This window comes from Fukomys damarensis, unplaced genomic scaffold (assembly GCF_012274545.1).
Source record: "Fukomys damarensis isolate Sample0158 unplaced genomic scaffold, DMR_v1.0_HiC HiC_scaffold_12, whole genome shotgun sequence".
Classification (NCBI taxonomy): Eukaryota; Metazoa; Chordata; class Mammalia; order Rodentia; family Bathyergidae; genus Fukomys; species Fukomys damarensis.
In genome coordinates, this window is record NW_022900924.1 from 43959728 (window position 1) to 43978273 (window position 18546).

At 34.7% G+C, this 18546-nt stretch overlaps 1 protein-coding gene across 18 annotated transcripts in view; it reads right to left on the minus strand.

Annotated features, from left to right (window-relative positions):
* Positions 1-18546, minus strand: part of Dlg1 (discs large MAGUK scaffold protein 1) — a 200423-nt gene that overhangs the window by 172251 nt on the left and 9626 nt on the right. For all 18 annotated transcript variants that reach the window (XM_019207498.2, XM_033762563.1, XM_010624051.3 and 15 more), the window contains exon 4: positions 12362-12528. In XM_019207498.2, coding sequence (XP_019063043.1) covers positions 12362-12528 — 167 coding nt within the window. The remainder of the gene's footprint in view (positions 1-12361; positions 12529-18546) is intronic.

Below are 18546 nucleotides of genomic sequence, written 5' to 3' on the forward strand. Positions count from 1 at the left end.
AATAGAAGAGTTCAGAAAAATTCCTAAAGTCCCAGCTTTACAGGAGGCTGAAGCAGGAGGAGTGCAGGTTCCAGGACAGCCTGGACAGCACAGGAAGACCTTGTCTAAAAACAAACAAACTAGACAGAAAAGATCTTTTGATCTTTGTCCCTGGTTCCTATTTCAAAACCTAGAAAACTCCTGCCAAAGCCAAAGTGATAACAATCATTTGTTATTCACAACAAGGCTTCCATTACACCTGAGCTTTTACCAATGAGTTGACATAGCAACAGATCACTACAAAGTCCAGGATGAGGCTGGTCATCAGAAAAACCAGAGATTAAGATTTCCAGCTTCTTCATGAACATCCAAGAAAGCGATGGGGGTAACTGGAGATCAAACTCTGCAAAAACTCTTTCAACAAGATTTGATGGACTTCTGAATTGGCAAATATCCATGTGCCAGAAGTGTGGAACATGCCAACTCCACCAGGACAGAGCACCTGCATTCAAGATTCTTCCAGTGTCCTTAGCCTATGTACTACTCCCTCTGTATTCTATATAATATCCTTTGTACTAAACCAGTACAGGTGTTTCCCTGGGTTCAATGAGCCATACTAGAAAACTAATGAAAATCAAAGAGGGGGTTATAAGAACTCGGATTTATATAGCCGGTCAGTGAAAAGTACAGATAACCACTTACTAGTACTTGCAACTAGCATCTGAAATGAGTCAAGTCTTGTGGAGTTGAGCTCCTAACCTGTGGGACATAATACTATCTTACTTAGAGACACTTTCAGAATTAAATTAATAGGACACTCAGCTGGTGTCCACTGAAGAATTGCTTGTGGTGTGACAGGAAAATCCCTACACATTCGTATCAGAGGGTCCTGTGATATGCTAAGTGAAAGTAGAGAGAAAAGAAATTGTGTTCTCAGAGTGATTTGTGGTTTGAGGGGTATGCAGAAATACATTTCACTGAGCTAAACTGTCCCTTCTCCCACACAAAATAAGGCTGGAAATTACATGTTGTGAAAGCTGACAGCACTTCCTTCCCCTGATCCCACCCTTCAATGATTATATGGTCCTAAAAGGAAAGGGTAAAATCTACTCAAAGCTCATGGCTTCTTAAAGCTTATCAGTTTTAAGCAGATTATCAAAAATAATGTAGGCAATATTCAAGTACTGAATGGGCATTGTACTCTATGAAGGAAAATAAAAAGATACATGAAATCTTTTAGCTGGTTTCTTAGTGTTTTGAAATTTCATGTAATTTTTATTATATTTACAATAGTTTGGCCCAGATATGGAAGGCATCCCCAAGTGTGGCAGACCTCATAACACTGGAGGATGAAAATTCCTATAAGAAGTCAGAAATATCATTCAGCCAATTAACAGGCTATGTGACATTAATAATTTTCTGGGGGGGTTAGTTTCCCCTTTTATAAAATAAAAAACACAATGGCTTCAAAGAGCCCTTCCACTTATTCTTATGTTTTAATTTCTAAATTCACTGGATTCTAAGCTCCAAAAAGGTGAGACTCACGAATGGCTCATATATCTTTATCCAGACCATTTGCGGGATCACGTGACCAAACTGTAACAGGGGCTCAATAAATGTTTGGTGGGTCCCCCCCCCCCCCCTGTTTGCTTTTGGTTGTGGAGGCTGAATGCAGGGCCACAGGTATGCTAAGGCAAGCACTTTATCACTGAGCTCCATCCCCAGCCCATTCTGAGAGAATCTCATTAAAATGCTCAGGTTGGCCTGGAACTCCCAATCCTTCTGCTTTAGCCTCCTGAGTAGCTAAGATTACAGGTGTGTACCACTAACACCAGGCTCTGAATATTTGTTGAATTAACAAATACCCTAACATCTGAACTATAGGTGATTACAAAATTGAAAATGGTCTGAACTGACCTGTAGACACTCCATTTTCCCAGTTTAAAAAAAAACCAAAAAACAAACTTTAGAATTCATTTTGCCAACTCTAATATAAATAAAACAGCCAAATATCTAACTTTATTGAGTCAATTTAAATAAAAGTTTTTATTCCAGTCATACTTATGGAAACAACTTTAACCAAAACTTCAGAGTCATCTTAGATACAGTATTAATGTCACTAACTTTTGAAGCATCCATTTGAACCATCAGACATCAGTTTCATAGAATCTAAGTTGAGATACTGTCCTTTTTGAATTAAAATGTCACCTTACCATTTATCCTTAACTACTTCCAGTACCCATTCGCATAATATGAAGCAAAATTTTCCCATTTGGACTGTACGTACATAGTTACAAACTCTATAATCCAACTAAAATACTATTGTGTATTTATTAATCTTTCAAAAAGGTTAGCATATTACACCTAACACTTGCAGTTTTTAAGGTCATACCCAGGGATGATTATGTAATCTATGTTAAATTTTGCACTTACTGCATCTTCTACAAACATCCAAACGGGTGCTGACTAAAGACATTTCAAGTCAATGTGTTCTCTCAGTTATCTGTTGTTCAAAATAATCTAGGAGTCACTATGTCATATGAGTAACTTTAGGAGGACTCAAATTCTTTTGAGATGGGAATATCTCACCCATCATTCAGGCACATGATTAATAGTATTTTAGAATACCAATAACTTTCTATACATAGGTAATTGTTTCTAACCATGATGAAGTAACAGGGAACAGACTTACTCTCCTGCCTTTGAAGAATTAAAAATTCCGAACAAATATGAAGTAATAATTTTAAGGTTCTGGACAAAGTCAGTCAAAACAGTGAAGCTCTTGCCGGGGATTTGGCTCAGTGGTTCCACCACCTGCCTTGCAAGCACAAGGACCCAAGTTTGATCCCAGGTACCAAACAAAACAAAACAAAACAAAAAAACACCAAAACACAAAACAGTGGATCTGTATCAGAAGACAAACAAATGAATCCCATAAATGTACATAAAGTTTCTAGGATGCAGCAAAGAGAGGGCAATTTAACGAAGTCCAGTAGCCTAAGCCATGTAGATAGAACTGAGAGTTTAGGAAAGCCAAGGTGTCTAAAATTCAAGGTAAGAGCCTAAGAAGAGAGAGAGAGCAGCATGGAGAGCTCCAGAGATCTGCAGAACTCCTCTAAGCCTTCAATTCTGAAGAAAATGTGAAGGTAGAAAAGAACAGGGCCAAAAACAATGGAAAAACAATAGGCAAGGCATCAGGTGGAGCACTAAGTGGAGTACAGCCATAGTACTATGAAAAAAATTAGCCTTATACTAAAGGCTACTCAGTTTCACTAAAGATGTTTAAAAGCAAGCTTTCAAGTAACTGCATCCCAAAACAAAACTCAAGAATATGAAAGCTAGGCTCGCTGTAATGGCACATGCCTATAATACCAGCACTGGGGAGGCTGAGACAGGAGGATGGCTATAAGTTCAAGGCCAGCCTGGGCAACACAGTGAGTTCAAGTACAGTCTGAACTGAAGGACAAGACCCTGTCTCCAAAACAAAACAAAAAATGAAGAATATGAAAGCTAAAAGTCATACCTGTCAAATTCACTAAAAATTACCACACAAGAAACAGAAAACTACAACAGAGGGGGAAAAAAAAATCAATAAAAAAGAGACCCAAACATGACAAATGATACTATTATTATACAAAAGCATCTAAAAAGTCACTTTAGTTCTGTCCCATATGTTCACGAAGATAGAGGAAAGCATGAATATATTAATGAAATATAGACAATAAAAAAGGAAAACTGACCTTCTAGATAAATTTAATGGTTGAAATGAAAAATTAACTAAATGGATTAACAACAGATTAGACATTTCAGATTAGTGAACTTGAAGAGATAGCAACAGAAATTGTAACAAAAACTGAAAAAAGATTAATTCCATCACTAACTTATGGGACAAACTAAATCAATCTATATGTAACTATAAAGAAATAATGGATGAAATTTTTCTAACATGGGTAAAACCTATAAACCCACAGACCCAAGAAATTCAATGAATCCCAAGCACAAGAAACATAAAAAAAACTGACAATACACAGGAATGATAAGCACCAAATTAAAGATAGTTTAATTCTGGGGAGTAACAAACAGCGACTTCAACTATACAACATTTTAAGGTACACAGTTAAGCATATAGACACTGATAATGTGCACTACAGTTCCTGTATGATTGAACCTCCCCCACAAAACAGAAAAACTGACAAGGCTTAAAAGCAGATAGCAGACTATAGTAAATGCCAATGGAAAAAAAATCAAGGAAAGTAAAGACCTGAAACAACATTTAAGAGGAATTTATGTTTTTCTTTTGCTATATTAATAAATCAATAATAGTAAGTATGCAATATTTCAACAAATAGAAATAGTCTCCATATAAGGAATCTAGTATTTACTATGTTAGCCTCGGATCTAAGGTTCACACAAATTACCCATTCCATTCTTACAAACAACACATAAGCTGTGTTCTATTACCCCCATCTTACAGATGATCAAACTAAGCGGAAAGAAATTAAGCAATGTGCTTTATGCCATATCACTAGGTCACTGGCACAACTGATCTAAATAAATCTAGATGATCAGACACAATAGGGAGAGTAAGTTATAGGATGGTATATATTAGCTCTCATTAAAAAAGAAAGTACAAGTGGTACTTTGGTTCATGAGCTTGATTTCATGATTCTGGTCACAAACTGCAAGCTGGACGAGAAATGAATCAAATTCAATGGATAGGTTCAACTTTGACCTTTTGGGGAAATTGGACTCAGTCCTTGTCCAGTTTGGTTTGCAACCAGAATTGTGGAGACAACTGAATTTGTGAACTGAGGTACCACTGTATATAAGCTAACACATTAATAAACATAGGATTAACTAAAACAAATATTCAGTTTCCTGTATCCATGGATTCTGCATCTGTAGATTCAATCAACCACAGATTTTAGGGGGAAAAATGCATCTGTACTGAACTTGTATAGACTTTTTTTCCTTGATATTACTGTCTAAAAAATGCAAGGGCTATTTACAGAGCATTTACACTGTGCTAGGTATAAATAATCTAGAGCTGATTAACGTATATGGGAGCACTATGCAGGTTATATGGAACTACCAGGTTATTTTATATAAGGGACTTGTGATCATCTGCAGATTCTGACAACCAATTTCCCATGGGGCCTATGGATTACTATTTCCACCAAATGGTTAAAAGACATTATCTTAGGTAAAGAATATTAAAAAAAACAAAACAAAACAAAAAAAACCCAGCTCTCAATATTATGCCACCACCTGTCTATGTGTTTTTAAAGATATGCTGGTTATCTGTGTAATCAGAAAAAAATTTAAGGTAAATTACTGGAAAAAGAAAACAGTAACTGCAGAAAAAGGTCAGAAGTCAAGTTATAGTATATTGGGAATGGGGAAGAAGGAAAAAAAATAAAGGTAAACTATCTTTTCAAGAAAGGGAAAACTACAGGGTCCTATTGAGAAATGCGTTTTTATATCTGCTTTTATTTTGATGTAATCTTTGAATTTATTTACAGGATAAAGAAGGGAACAGAGGCTCAAGAGAAAAAAAGGTTACAGACAGGGAATGAGGAGAGGGTACAATGAGAGTCCAAAACAGAGGAAAAAATTTAACAGCATAATAGAAGCTGTTAATATTTATTATTTGAGATAAATTTCACATGATTTATAGCACTTTTTAAAAAGTTAGAAATTTTTGCAATAAGCACTGTAGCAATAAAAAAGGGGTGCGTTTTTAAACAGTCACATAAGATATAATTAATATTAAAGACAGTAGTAAGTGCAGATACAGAGCTATCAAATTTACTTAAATAATAAATTACCAAAAATGTTTTATAATTCAAGACTCATAGGGGCGCACTCTCAGAGCATGTAAACCTACGACTTCTGTGACACACTTAGATTATCTTCTTAGTAACTATGTACTATTTTGCTTGTTTTGTCTGGATTAGCAGCTTGGCATAACAGGACAGTTGTGTTTCACTTCTCTCACAGAATCTCACTATTTCACTTCTAATTAAGTTACTAATTGGGAGTAGGGTTCCTTTTGTTCCAACACTCACACCATTTCGATACTGAATGTACAGTAACAACATGTGGTCATTAAAATCATTTACAAAAAATCTCACATCAACAGCAGTATGGCTCATATGCTATTGATGAAATGGCACTGCCAAGTGGCAACCCTATATAAATGCACAATTCACACCCCCTCTCCTGGTACTGAGGATCAAACTCAGGACCTTGTGCTTGCAAGGCAGGCATGGTGTCACTGAGCTACATCCCCTGTCCTTCAAAATTAATTTTGTATTCCTACTAGCTTTTGATCTTGAGGAAATTTAAAATTTTTACAGACTTTGATCAAGACTTGTATAGTATTTTAAATTTTGTACAAATTGTTTTAATAACACACCATTTAAAAATCAGCACTAAATAAACAAGACAATACTATGCTGGTGTAGAGAGGGAGCTCAGGCTAGTTTATCTGTGATAGTGTCTAAATGAGATATTCTGCTAGAAAAATAAAGCATCAGGAAGGAGGCTAAGAACCTTAAAGAAACTGACTGAAGAAACAGCAAAAGGAACCAACCTAAAATATGTAGGACTGTCCATCATTTTGAAGTCACTAAGCTCAAGGAGGTGACAACTTATAAAGTTTGTCAGTTATCTGCTTTGGGGAAATATGTAATTCTAGGACAGATAAGAACTATGTTTTAATTTACTTATGGACTAATAACACAATATAAATAATAGCATTGTATCAATTTTAAATTTCTTTAGTCGATAAGTGTGTATTTCTAAAAATGTTTATAAAAATTTCAATGAAAACATTGCTGTTCTTAGGAAAGACAAGTATTTAAAGGCAAAAGATTACAACTTGCTCTCAAATATTCAGCAAAAATTAAAGTTTACATATCTGTGAATGTATAAAGAGAACAGGCAAATGTGACAATAGTTTATTATTCTTATAAATTTCTGTGGCTGTAAATTTTTTTCAAAATAATTTTTTAAGAGATACTTGGGGCCCAAATAACAGTAAAATATAGGTCCCATAAGAAAGTTATAGTCACCTGGGTTTAGGGGCATAGCTCCTGTTAGAGTACTTGCCTGGCATGCATGAGGTCCTGGGTTTTATCTTCAGCCACCCTCCCCACAGCCCGCAAAGAACAAAGAAAGATACAAAGTGCTACAGGTATTCAGAATAGATTAACTTCAGCTAAAAAAATGGGTGAAGACTCATATGTAAGACTGAGCTGGGCCAACCAAGATGACTAAGGTACAGACATTCTAAGTTGGAAGGAACGACACAAATAATGACACAGAACCGAAGTCTATAGCAACAGCTTTGTACAGAGACAGCAAGTAAGACAGGGAATTTTTAGAGGGGATTACCACATATTTTCTACCCTGAAAACCTGTTATTGGAAATAACATAAGCTTTTTAAAGGGAGGGCAGGGACAAGGGGAAAAAATGAGAACCAAGACCTGTCATGTGAAGGTACAGGGTCCCAGTAATGAATGTAACTGATTGTACCAATGAACTCAAGGAAAAAAAAAAAAAAAGATGTATGCTTAGTGGGAAAAAATTTTTTTACAGGAAAAAGCCAACTAATAAATACAAATAGTATGAGATTAGGAGGAAAAAAAAATCAGTATTTTGAAACTGCAAATGAAGTAGCTGATTCAATAAAATTATGAATGGGCGAAAATTCAACATTAGCTGCTAAAATACTACCCCATACATACTGTACTTCAGAACTGCAAAGGAAAACATAAGAAAGGACAAACTGGAGATTACCCGTTAAATAGTCAAACTTTGTTCCACAAGTGCAACAATTTCATACTGTATGCTTCCTGCTATGAAGCATTAAGAAATAGTCATGTGCTACAAAACATTTCAGATGAGGTTTGCACATATACCATATATAAGATGGTCTATAGGGTATCATCACACCTAATGACAATGTAGTCATCTAATTTGTGTAAGTACATTCTACGATGTTCTTACAATGAGGAAATAGCCCAAGGATACATTTTTAAGAACACACTAGATCATTAAGCAATGTGTAAGTGTATGTCACTATAAAATCTGCTTACCAAACATGAGTCTAATCAACCTTTATACCTACCTTTGTTACCAGAAATTCAGGACACAATAGAATAAGTTAAATAACATGAAGAAACAGATAACTATACAATGTGTGATAAGACAATAGGCATGGTCTCTGTGAAACAAATTACAAGACTAAAGGCATTACTAAGACTTGTTATGTATAGTCCAGACTCATCCCAACATTCACCCCCAGATATTTATACATGCTTTTTATTCTGAGCAGTACCAGCAAAACCTTGTACCTCTGGCTTTCTGTCCTTCATTCTTCCCAGCTTACTCAACTTACCTCACTTCTGCTTGCCAAACTGTATATAAATAGGATCATACCTGGAAGGGTTTATCTCCCTCCCTACTCCTTCCTTTCTTCATTCTCTCCCTGCTTCCAGGCTGACACGAGTGAGCAGCTTTTTCTCTGCCATGCTGTTTCTTCTTTGGAGCCAGCTGACCAGCAACAGAAACATGAACCAAAATAAACCTGATCTTTAAGTTGTGAGTGCTGGGTATCATATCTCATTGACAAGAAAGTGATTAAGACAAGAAGTTCCTTGTAGAAACTGCTCAATCTCAAATGCTTTTTGCAAAATGAACCCTTTCTGACAGTCCTGCAAAAGTAAATATGGAATCAAAGAGGCAAGACCATGCTGCATGCAATTCTGTCAAAAAAAAATTCACTTTATTTGAAAATTTTGTGCATAAAGTAAATTTTGTTTCAGATAAAATAATTTTAATATCTCCAGACTTTTTTCACGTTATAGTCCAATAAAAACTTTTTTGGCATTTGCTTAAATTTGGGTCAGTGAATTTTCTAGGTCTGTTTTCAGTAATTAACATGATCAAAGCAAGAGATCAAGTCAGAGATCATTTAGCAAAGTTTTCCATGTGAATGAAGCAGAATGGATGGGTAATAGAATATATGTATCTTCTCTTACAGTGCCCTAAAAAACAGAAATTACTCTCGGTAACTCAGGATATAGTCTATATAACAGGTAGTGGGCCTGAAGCTGCTGATAGTAGTAGTCCAGCACAGTAAGCTCTGAGAAACATCTGGACCCACAGTGGAGTATATGAGTTATCCTTCCCAAATGAGCTGCAAATTTCAACACAGAAACACAACTAAAAGGAGAAAACAAGGCAATATAATGCCTCCAAAAATATTCAACTCACTAAAATCTAACCCCACAGACAGACACTGAAGTTGATGAAATTCCAAAAACTTTTAAAAACTGGAATTAAAATGACAAATGAAATCAAAGACACTAATAGGCAGCTGAATGAATCAATAACTAAATTGATCAATGAGCTCAAAGAAGGTAGAAACACAAGCATACAACTTGGAAATAAAAACCTCAATAAGCCAAATTTAAAATTCAACTGAAAGTCCAGGCAGTAGACAAGACAAATCAGGATTGGTACAGCTGGATCAAATAGTATTTATGTGTTTAGTCTTTTAAAGAATTCCATCCCCAGCGCTGCACCTAAGTAGGAAGGGGACAAGCAGGAGAGAGCAGGTATGTGAGAAAAGGGCAAAGGGATTGACACCGATCAAGATGATATTAAATGCATGAACCAACTTCCCCAAATAAATGCCATCATCACGTAATATTAATATATGCTAATATGAAAAAAATAGAAATTAAATCTCCAAACATTTCAAGATTTTTTGAGTCACTATAACTGCCATCCATCAATGTTTCAATCTTACAATTTCAGAATAACATCTGTCAAGAGTACTGTCATCTCTTCTAAAACTGACCTTAGAGCACTTATGTTTGAAACCGTTATTTTCCCCCTTTCTAAAAGTCTAGGACTTGACTGATACATCTCAACGCTTCCTGTAAAGTCTATCCATGAACAGGTACAGATTTCAAGAGTATTTTCCATGTGTTAAGTCCTAAAACAACATTTTTTATTGTACACCCACCCTTCTCACACATTTTCTGAACTAGTAAGATCTAACATTTACCATCTGAAAGTTCTTATTCTTATATTCATTTGAAGTCCCTCTATCACATCCAGAAAGTATCTTTTAGGAGGTGCAGAAACCAGAGCTACACATAGCACTCTAGGTAAAAGTGTTTCATAATTTTATAGAAGTTGAAATGTTCAAATATTGGGGGAGGGGGAGATCAGAGCTTTGTACATTCTAGGCAAGTACTCTACCACTGAGATACACCCCCTAGCCTTCCAATACAGATGAAATTCAAGATATTGTTGATCTTTCTCACTGAAGCCTATATGGAAATAAACTTCAAACCTACAAAACTGTCTACTTACTTTACCTTAATTAATTGTATACTTTGGTTGCAGAAAGCCAGGCACTATCTAAACAGTCTCCTATAAAAATAGGCAAATTAAATATAATCTATACTTTATAATCACAGATCAGACAATTTAAAAAATAGTAATTAAATAGCAAGTCAGTGCTCCTGAAGTTTTTATAATATAAACAAATAGGACTAAAAATGTGAATTGTGTAACTGTTTTAGTCCATTTTGTGCTGCTGTAACAGAACGCCTGAAACATAGTAAAAAACAGAAATTTTTCACAGTTCTTGAGACCAAGAAGTCTAAGACCTAGGCCTGTGGTGGTCCATCGTTTGGTCTGGTCAGGGTCTTCCTGCTTCATTCTCACACAGCAGAAGGCAGTACTAAAGCCTTTCTAAGATCTTTATTCCCTTTGGAAGAGAGAAGCCAGTATGGCCTAATAATATCTTAAAAGCTCCATCTCTACACTACCACACTGGCAATGTCTGAATTTTGGAGGTATTATATAAACCATAACAATAACTGACTGTACACATATTTTAATTCCATTTGAAATAGATCAGAGAAATGAACTATCACAAAAGTAATGATACAGCAACTAAAGAAGGGAATAGCAATAAAAACTATCCAAGAAAAAGCAATTTTAACAATGAAAGAATAAAGAAAATAAGAATGTAACATTAGACTTGCTAATTGAAAAAAAAAAAAACATACAAAGTCTTATCAGGATTCCTAAAGAGAAGTATTAACTGGGTGTTAAGAGAGGTCTGAAATCCAAAAAGATTTGCCCCAACTAGCTAAATAAACTGGGTCAAATCATTTCCTTTTGGTTCACATTTTTCATCGTTAAAATTAAGAAGAATCAGATGTGCTCTGATTCACCCCGCTCTAGAATTCTAGTTATATGTTACTGAGAAACTACCTCATTATCAAAGTGCTATCTGCTTGCTGCCACTCCCACTTTTCCTTATTACTCACCAAAAAGAAGCAGATTTAATTTTCTAGGCACTGCCTCATACTAACTAGAAGGAACTAGAATAAAGCCAAGAGACAGCTTTTCAAATGACTAATGCTTCTCAGGCAGAACACAAAATGTTTCACATTTCCACTATCCCATATCCAACTCTACTAGCAACAGTATTGCACAACTTTTTAAAAAAGAATTATTACTATGATAGTTACTATATTAAAAAAAATAGTAGCCAGGGATTTAGCTCAGTGGTTTGGTGGCCTGCCTTGTAAGCGCAAGGACCCAAGTTCAATCCCTGGTACCAAAAAAAAAAAAGTTTCAACTTGAGAAAACTCTAGAAATCAATGCTGATCTTAAGTTTTGTTGATCAGTCTCTAGTGAGTTTTAATACAATCATTCAGGCCAATGAACAGAGAAGCCTTGGAATAACTAAAGGGATCAGAACCACAGAACTATATTCTATTTTTAGGAAAGAATGCCAGAGTAAAACCATCCCTTCAAAGAACAATTTCCATTTTACTTAGCACACAAATGGAGCCTTATTGAAGTCTATCATGCAGAGTATGTTTTTAATAGTCTAAAACAAGTATTTCATACATTACAATATTTTTAAAAAGAAGGGGCCAGAGATATAGCTCAGTGGCACAGAGCCTGCCTGGCAAGCCTGAGGTCCTGAGTTCGATCTCTGGTACAAAAAACAAATTTTACAAACATGGTGGCACATACTTGTAATCTCAGCACTCAGGAGGGTGAGGCAAGAGGATCACCAACAGTTTGAGGCCAGGCTCACATAATGAGTTCAAGATCAGCCTGAACTACATAGCCAAACTCTGTCTCAGGAAACCAGCAAACAACAAATAAAACAGATTTAACAGATTCTGAACTTTTCAAAAATACTTTTAACTCCATTCTCTAAATTCTGCTACAAATAATGTCCACAAAATATCCACTTTAGTAAAAATTTTAAAACCTAGTAGCCCAAATAAATTGATCACTGAAAAATAGTTTTAGGAATTTTTAAAATCTTACCTCTACACTAGGACTAAGGCTGCTTGGCAGTGTTTCTGAAGCCACAGTAGTACTTGGAAGGCTAGAAATTTCCCAGGTATTCACAGGCTGAACTGGTTCAGACTGCTTTGAACGATCTACACATTTTGGATTATCCAGTAAGGTCACTTCATAAAATTCTTGAATATCTAGAGACAAGAAAAAGGAAAGAAAATTTCAAAAAAATTTATATTCCTAGCTAAACTATGTAATACTAAAACAAATCAAAAGTAAGATCTCTAATTATATAAAAAAAAGTCCAATCTTACAATGTGCTTCAACAGTGAATATCTTCACATTTCATATCAAAACCTACAGGGCAGAGTATTAAAAAAAAAAAACAACAACAACGCCATTACCAATTGACTACTAAACCTCTGATTAACTTGTCTCTTCTTGTATTGTTGGAAAGATTGAGTGTAACAAAGTGCTTACTTAGCGCAATAGCATTTAATGGGGTCTTAATAGAGGGTAGCTAATATCATCATTATGAATTCTGCAGATAAAATTAATTACCAGTGTAGTGTTTAGTACCTTTACCAGCAATATCCAGGCCATGAGTGTAAATCTTTCAAGTAGTTTTTTCTGGCTTCCTAACCAAAGTAAAATGTTTAAAAAAAAAAGTTAAAATCCAAGAAATAGAGGACTTTAAGGTATTTGTAAATCTGAATATTTTAAAAGAATAAGTTAATTATTTTAGAGTATTTTAGAAACAATCAGTTAGAGACATGACAAAACCCTAAAACAAACTATAAATTTACTTATAAGTAGCACAGTCTAATCTAAAAGATCAAATTATCTTACCATCAACTGGAATATGAACTTGGTATATTTACAGTAGTTATTCACACTGCTCAGAAAATCTGAGTGGCAGTTATATAATGTTTACATTCATCCTATGAGTTCTTTGTTCTACTGGTATGACTCTGCATTGACTTTTTTTTATAAAGGGAAGGAATTATTTAAAGATGGGCATTGTTATCATGAACAGAATCATGCAAAGTAACTATAAATAACATTCAGACAGAATAACTTCTCACTAAAAACACCTTGGATTGTGAATAATTTGTTCTGCAAGTATTCCACGAGACAAGCAAATATTTCTAGCAAACTTCAACTTGATAAACATCCAAGTCTTATAATACAAAAGGTACTTGACACAATGTCACATGCAAGAGGTCATGGAGATCTCTGTGGAGGAGAATAAAAAGGCAAACAAAGGAATCCCTCATTGCAAACAACCTTAGCCAGATGTGTAAAATGTGGCAAACAGTGCAAAATTTTGTAGAAAAGAACCACCCAAATAAGGCTGTAGTAGTGCAAATGATCAATCTGTTCAATGACAACACAATGTCACATTCTGCAAAATCCTCAAAAGAAGGCAAAAGCAACTGTCATTAGGTTTGTTGCAGTTACAAAGAAAAATAAGATTCCACAGTGCTAATAGCAGTGATTCTGTTAGTGATCATGAAAGTTGCCCTATACAAATACCCTCCTGTCTCTCTCACATAAACCATGAAGGTTTTCAAAGGTAAGTGCAGGTTAATTTATTTTTCTTTTATATTTTGTACTTTATTTTTTGTATTATATTACAGTAATCATTTTTGTATCAAGACTTTTGGGTCATGGAACATTATTTCCTATGGGGAAAATGTGCAACTGATAAACATACAACTGTTGTGAATTACAAACATGTTTCTAGAACCAATTATGCTTACAAACCAAGGTTTTACCATAAAGGGTCTGTTACGGTCTTGACCTAAAATATCCCAAACATTCAGAGGTGGGCCTTGATTGGAAGAGGTGGGTCACCAGGGGCTGACTTGAGAATATTCTTGTCCCTGGCTCTGCGCTCTGTCCTTCTCTCTTTCCTAGTTGCTATGGAATGAGCACTTTTCCTCTATCATGACCTTCTGCCATGTCATTTCTGCCTTGGAGCAAACTAACTGCAGGCTGACTCCTCTAGAAACTGTGAGCCAATTAAACCTCTCCTTTAAAATTGTGGGAATTGGGTGTTTTGCCCTAGCAATGGGAAAGTGACTAACACAAGGTTTGATTAACACCGTAACAAAGTATTTGTCATTCTACAAAATGATACCTAGGATTCAAAACTGTTTCTACCACATCTTTACTGGGAAAAATAAAAGAATCCTTCCCATAAGGTAAGTTTTTAAAGAAAAATTTTAAAGTTATCCCAACAGAAGTCAAAGAGAAAATAAAAACAAACGGTAAAAGTCATGAAAATTTCAAGTTTCTCTGGTGTGTAGTTCAGTGGAAGAGTGCTAGTTTTTGTTGTTGTTATTGTTTTTGTACCAGGGATCGGACTCAGGATCTTGCAGCACTTGTGAGGCTGGCGTGGCGTCACTGAGCTAAATCCTGGCCCATCTGCTAGTACTCTTGAGGCCCTAGGTTCCACCCCCAGCACCACAACCAAAACAAACAAAATATACAGACACTCAAGTCATTCTCAAAAGAACTTTGTTAGTTTACTCTCAACACTTAAAGTATTCAACCAATAAATACTAATAAAGTTAGTTAAGTTGTGGAAGAGGAATAAAGAGGAAGAAGAATTACATGGCAAGATACGATACAATGCTAATACTGAGAAATTTGAGGGAAAAACTATATAACACATATGGTTCTTCAATTAAAAAACTTAAATGCCTATAGTTTAACATGCTACACAGAAGTTTAAGCACTTATTTATTTTAAATTTCTATTACTAAACATGAACAAAATTTGGAAAATTAAATCAATCCCCTCTTTGACAAAAATTTCTTCCATGATTTTGGTTTATGAAAGTCAATTAGTAGGCTTCAATATCCAATGCCAATAATAAAAGCTACTTATACACATACAACAAAAACCAAAATATACAGCAAAATAATGCTTTAAGGCACATCAGTCAATACTATTATATCAGGAATTGTCAAACCTACTCTCCAGTGTAAAATAAGATTCCTCCAATAAACCTAGCAAACATCTGACTTCCATTCTAAACTAAAATCTTACCTGTAGAAATAGAAAGAAAACAGGAATGTATAGAACTATTCAAAAGGACTGCCACTTAATAGATTAATAATGATTCCATACACATCTGAAGCTTCGTAAAGTTCACCCAGATATACTGATGACATAATTTAAATGGTTCCTTATAACTGGGTGTGGTGGCACATGCCTGTAATTGCAGCACTCTAGGAGGCTGAGGCAACTTCAAGCCCAGCCTGGGCAACTCATGACTTAGTAAGACTCTGTCACAAAATAAAAAATAGAAAGGAGCTGGGGATTCTGTTCAGTGGAAAGGCCCTACGATCAATTTCCACTATCAAAAATAGATAAAATGACCAATTATATTTTAATTTACAACACTGAAAAAAAATCATTTCCTTTGAAAATGATTTACTAAACCAAATAAGCAGAAAAAAACACAAAATACAAGAATGCTAAAATACAGTACATATTAAGGAAAAACTACATTTTAGATGACTCACAACTGAAAACATTAATTTTGCTTGAACCTACCAGATCTGTCTTACCAATCTATTTCACATTTTCCATTTATAGTCTGCAAGTGCTTTACATGTTTTTGGACTAAGCTGGGTCTCTAAAAGATCAATTCCTGAACAATAATTTAAATTACAAAACACACACACACACACACACACACATATGAAAAAAATTTCTCAAAAATTAAACTTGAAGAGACGCAGTTAGTCTAACAGAACAGAGCAGAAACCTATTTTTAAAAATTTTAGAGATCTCTAAAATCACTTCTTTCAGAAGTCTCTAAATGTAAGCAGTATTTTAAGTAAAAAGATTACTTTTATTATTTTCTCACTAGAATTCAAAGTTTACAAACACCGAGAGCAAGAAGGAAATAGACAAATCCAGAGATACCGTCAAAGGGGTTGGGGTAGGGTTCCTAAGTCTGGAAGATGGCTAGATCACAGAGACTGCTATACTCAGCAGTAGATTCACCTACTAGAGTTGGAAGGAGATAAGGCCTGGCTGGAGATGGGTCAATGGGGTCATGACTTGGAACAGGGAATTCTTGTCCTTGGCTCCTCCCTTTTCTCTCTGCTTCCTAGCAGCCATGGGATAAGCACCTGTCCTCCACTAGGACAACTGCCTTGATGCCAGTGGACTTTGGACTGAACCCACTGGAAATGGTAAGCTAGATAAACCTTTCCTCCTTTAAGCTGCAGGTGTCTGTTGGTTATTGTGTCCCAGGGATACAATACAATACAAGGGACTACTGAAGGAAGAAAATTTTCAAATAAGCAAAGAAATTTTGGGGGTCTTAGTGGTACTAACTTACATCATTCTGAACAGAAAAACACACAAAACACAAAACAATTCTAAAACTAAAGAAATAAAGCAATACTAACTCAGAATCAGAACTGAAGTCAAACACAGATTCAAGAATATATAATAACACTCCATAAGTAACATTTTTACTCTATGAGAAATGTGGGGAGGGGTGTAAGAGACACAGATGAGGAAAGAATATGTGCAAAACACTTATCTAATAAAGGATTAGTATCCAAAACTCTGTAAGACTAAAAATAAATAAATAAATAAAATAAAAAATGAACAGAAGACACAAACAGATATCTCACCAAAGACACAGAGATGGAAAATATAAAAAGATGCTCAACATCAAATGTCATTAGGTAACTAAAACTAGATAGCAATCTACATCTAATAAGATGGCTAAAGTCCAAAGCATTGATAGCACTATATACTAGTGAAGGTTTGGAGAAACACATTTCTGATGAGAACATAAAATGGTATGGATACAATGCAAGACAAGACAATTCCTTAAAAAACTAAACATACTAATTCTATATTATTTAGCAGTTAATGCTCCTTATTTATTCAAACGAGTCAAAACTGATGTCTATAAGGAAACTGCATACAAACATTTATAGCAACTTTTTTCATAACTGATAAAACGTGGAAGGAATCAAGATGTTCAATAATAGGTAAGCAGATCAACTGTAGTATATCCACACAATAGAGTATTATTCAGCAATAAAAAGATACACGCTATCAAGCAACAAAAAGGCAAGGAGAAACTTTAGCATACATTGCCAAATAAAAGAAGCCAATCTGAAATGGCTATATACTGCATGATTTCAGAAAAGCAAAACATGGAGACAGCAAAAAGATCAGTCGGTGGTTTCCAGGAGCTGGGGTCAGGGAGAAGGAATAGATGAATTAATGCAGCACAGAAAATTTTTAGGGCTGTGAAATTATTCTGTGAATTATGCAAAGATGGATACATGTAGCAAAACAAATGTGTATGTCAAATCTGTCACAGTATAACACTAACAGAAATCCTAATAGAAAGCATGAACTTTAGATAATAACAATGAATTATTGCTTGTCAACTTAAAAAAAGATGTGCCCACACTAATAAGGAGAAGAGATTAATAAGGAGAAGAGATGAGGATATGGGAAGTGTATTCCCTACTGAATTTTTCTGTAAACCTAAAATTATTGAAAAAAAGTCTATTAATTTTTAAAAATTAAAACAAGTATATTTTTAAAGTTAAGCAATTTCATAGTTTATATCAAAATAATTTCCAAATGTATAAAAATTAAGACTTAAAAATCTTCAAAGTATCTGAATGTAGGTTTGAATATATATTTTAATCCTGGGGATAAATTGTAACAATTTACGGTATTATAAAACTAAGGCTAGTCTTCCCAAGCATGGCACCAAGAGCAGAAGACACAAAAAATACTGGTAAATCTAACCATAAGTATCTATTTTTTTTAAATCCAAGTTTAAATACAAGTGACAAAGGAACTTATTTACAACTTACAAAGCAGACAGAGTTATGAGCCTAACACAAACTTTATACATCTAAGTAAAAGGAAGAATGAAGGGAATGGAATGCAATGACATGAACAGATAATGTGCAAAAATAAATAATCAATGGGACTAAAGAAATATACAATAAAACATCAACAGGACTCACATACTCAGAGCAGAAAATATAAAAAGATAGATAATATGCCTTATTATTTAAGATATGGTAAATCAGTCACTTCACATACTACCTAAAAAATTCATGTAACATTCCTAAAGGAATTTAACAAAAATTAAGTCTTAAAATGTATATACCCTTTGATCAACTTTGCTAATTTGCTTCTAGGAA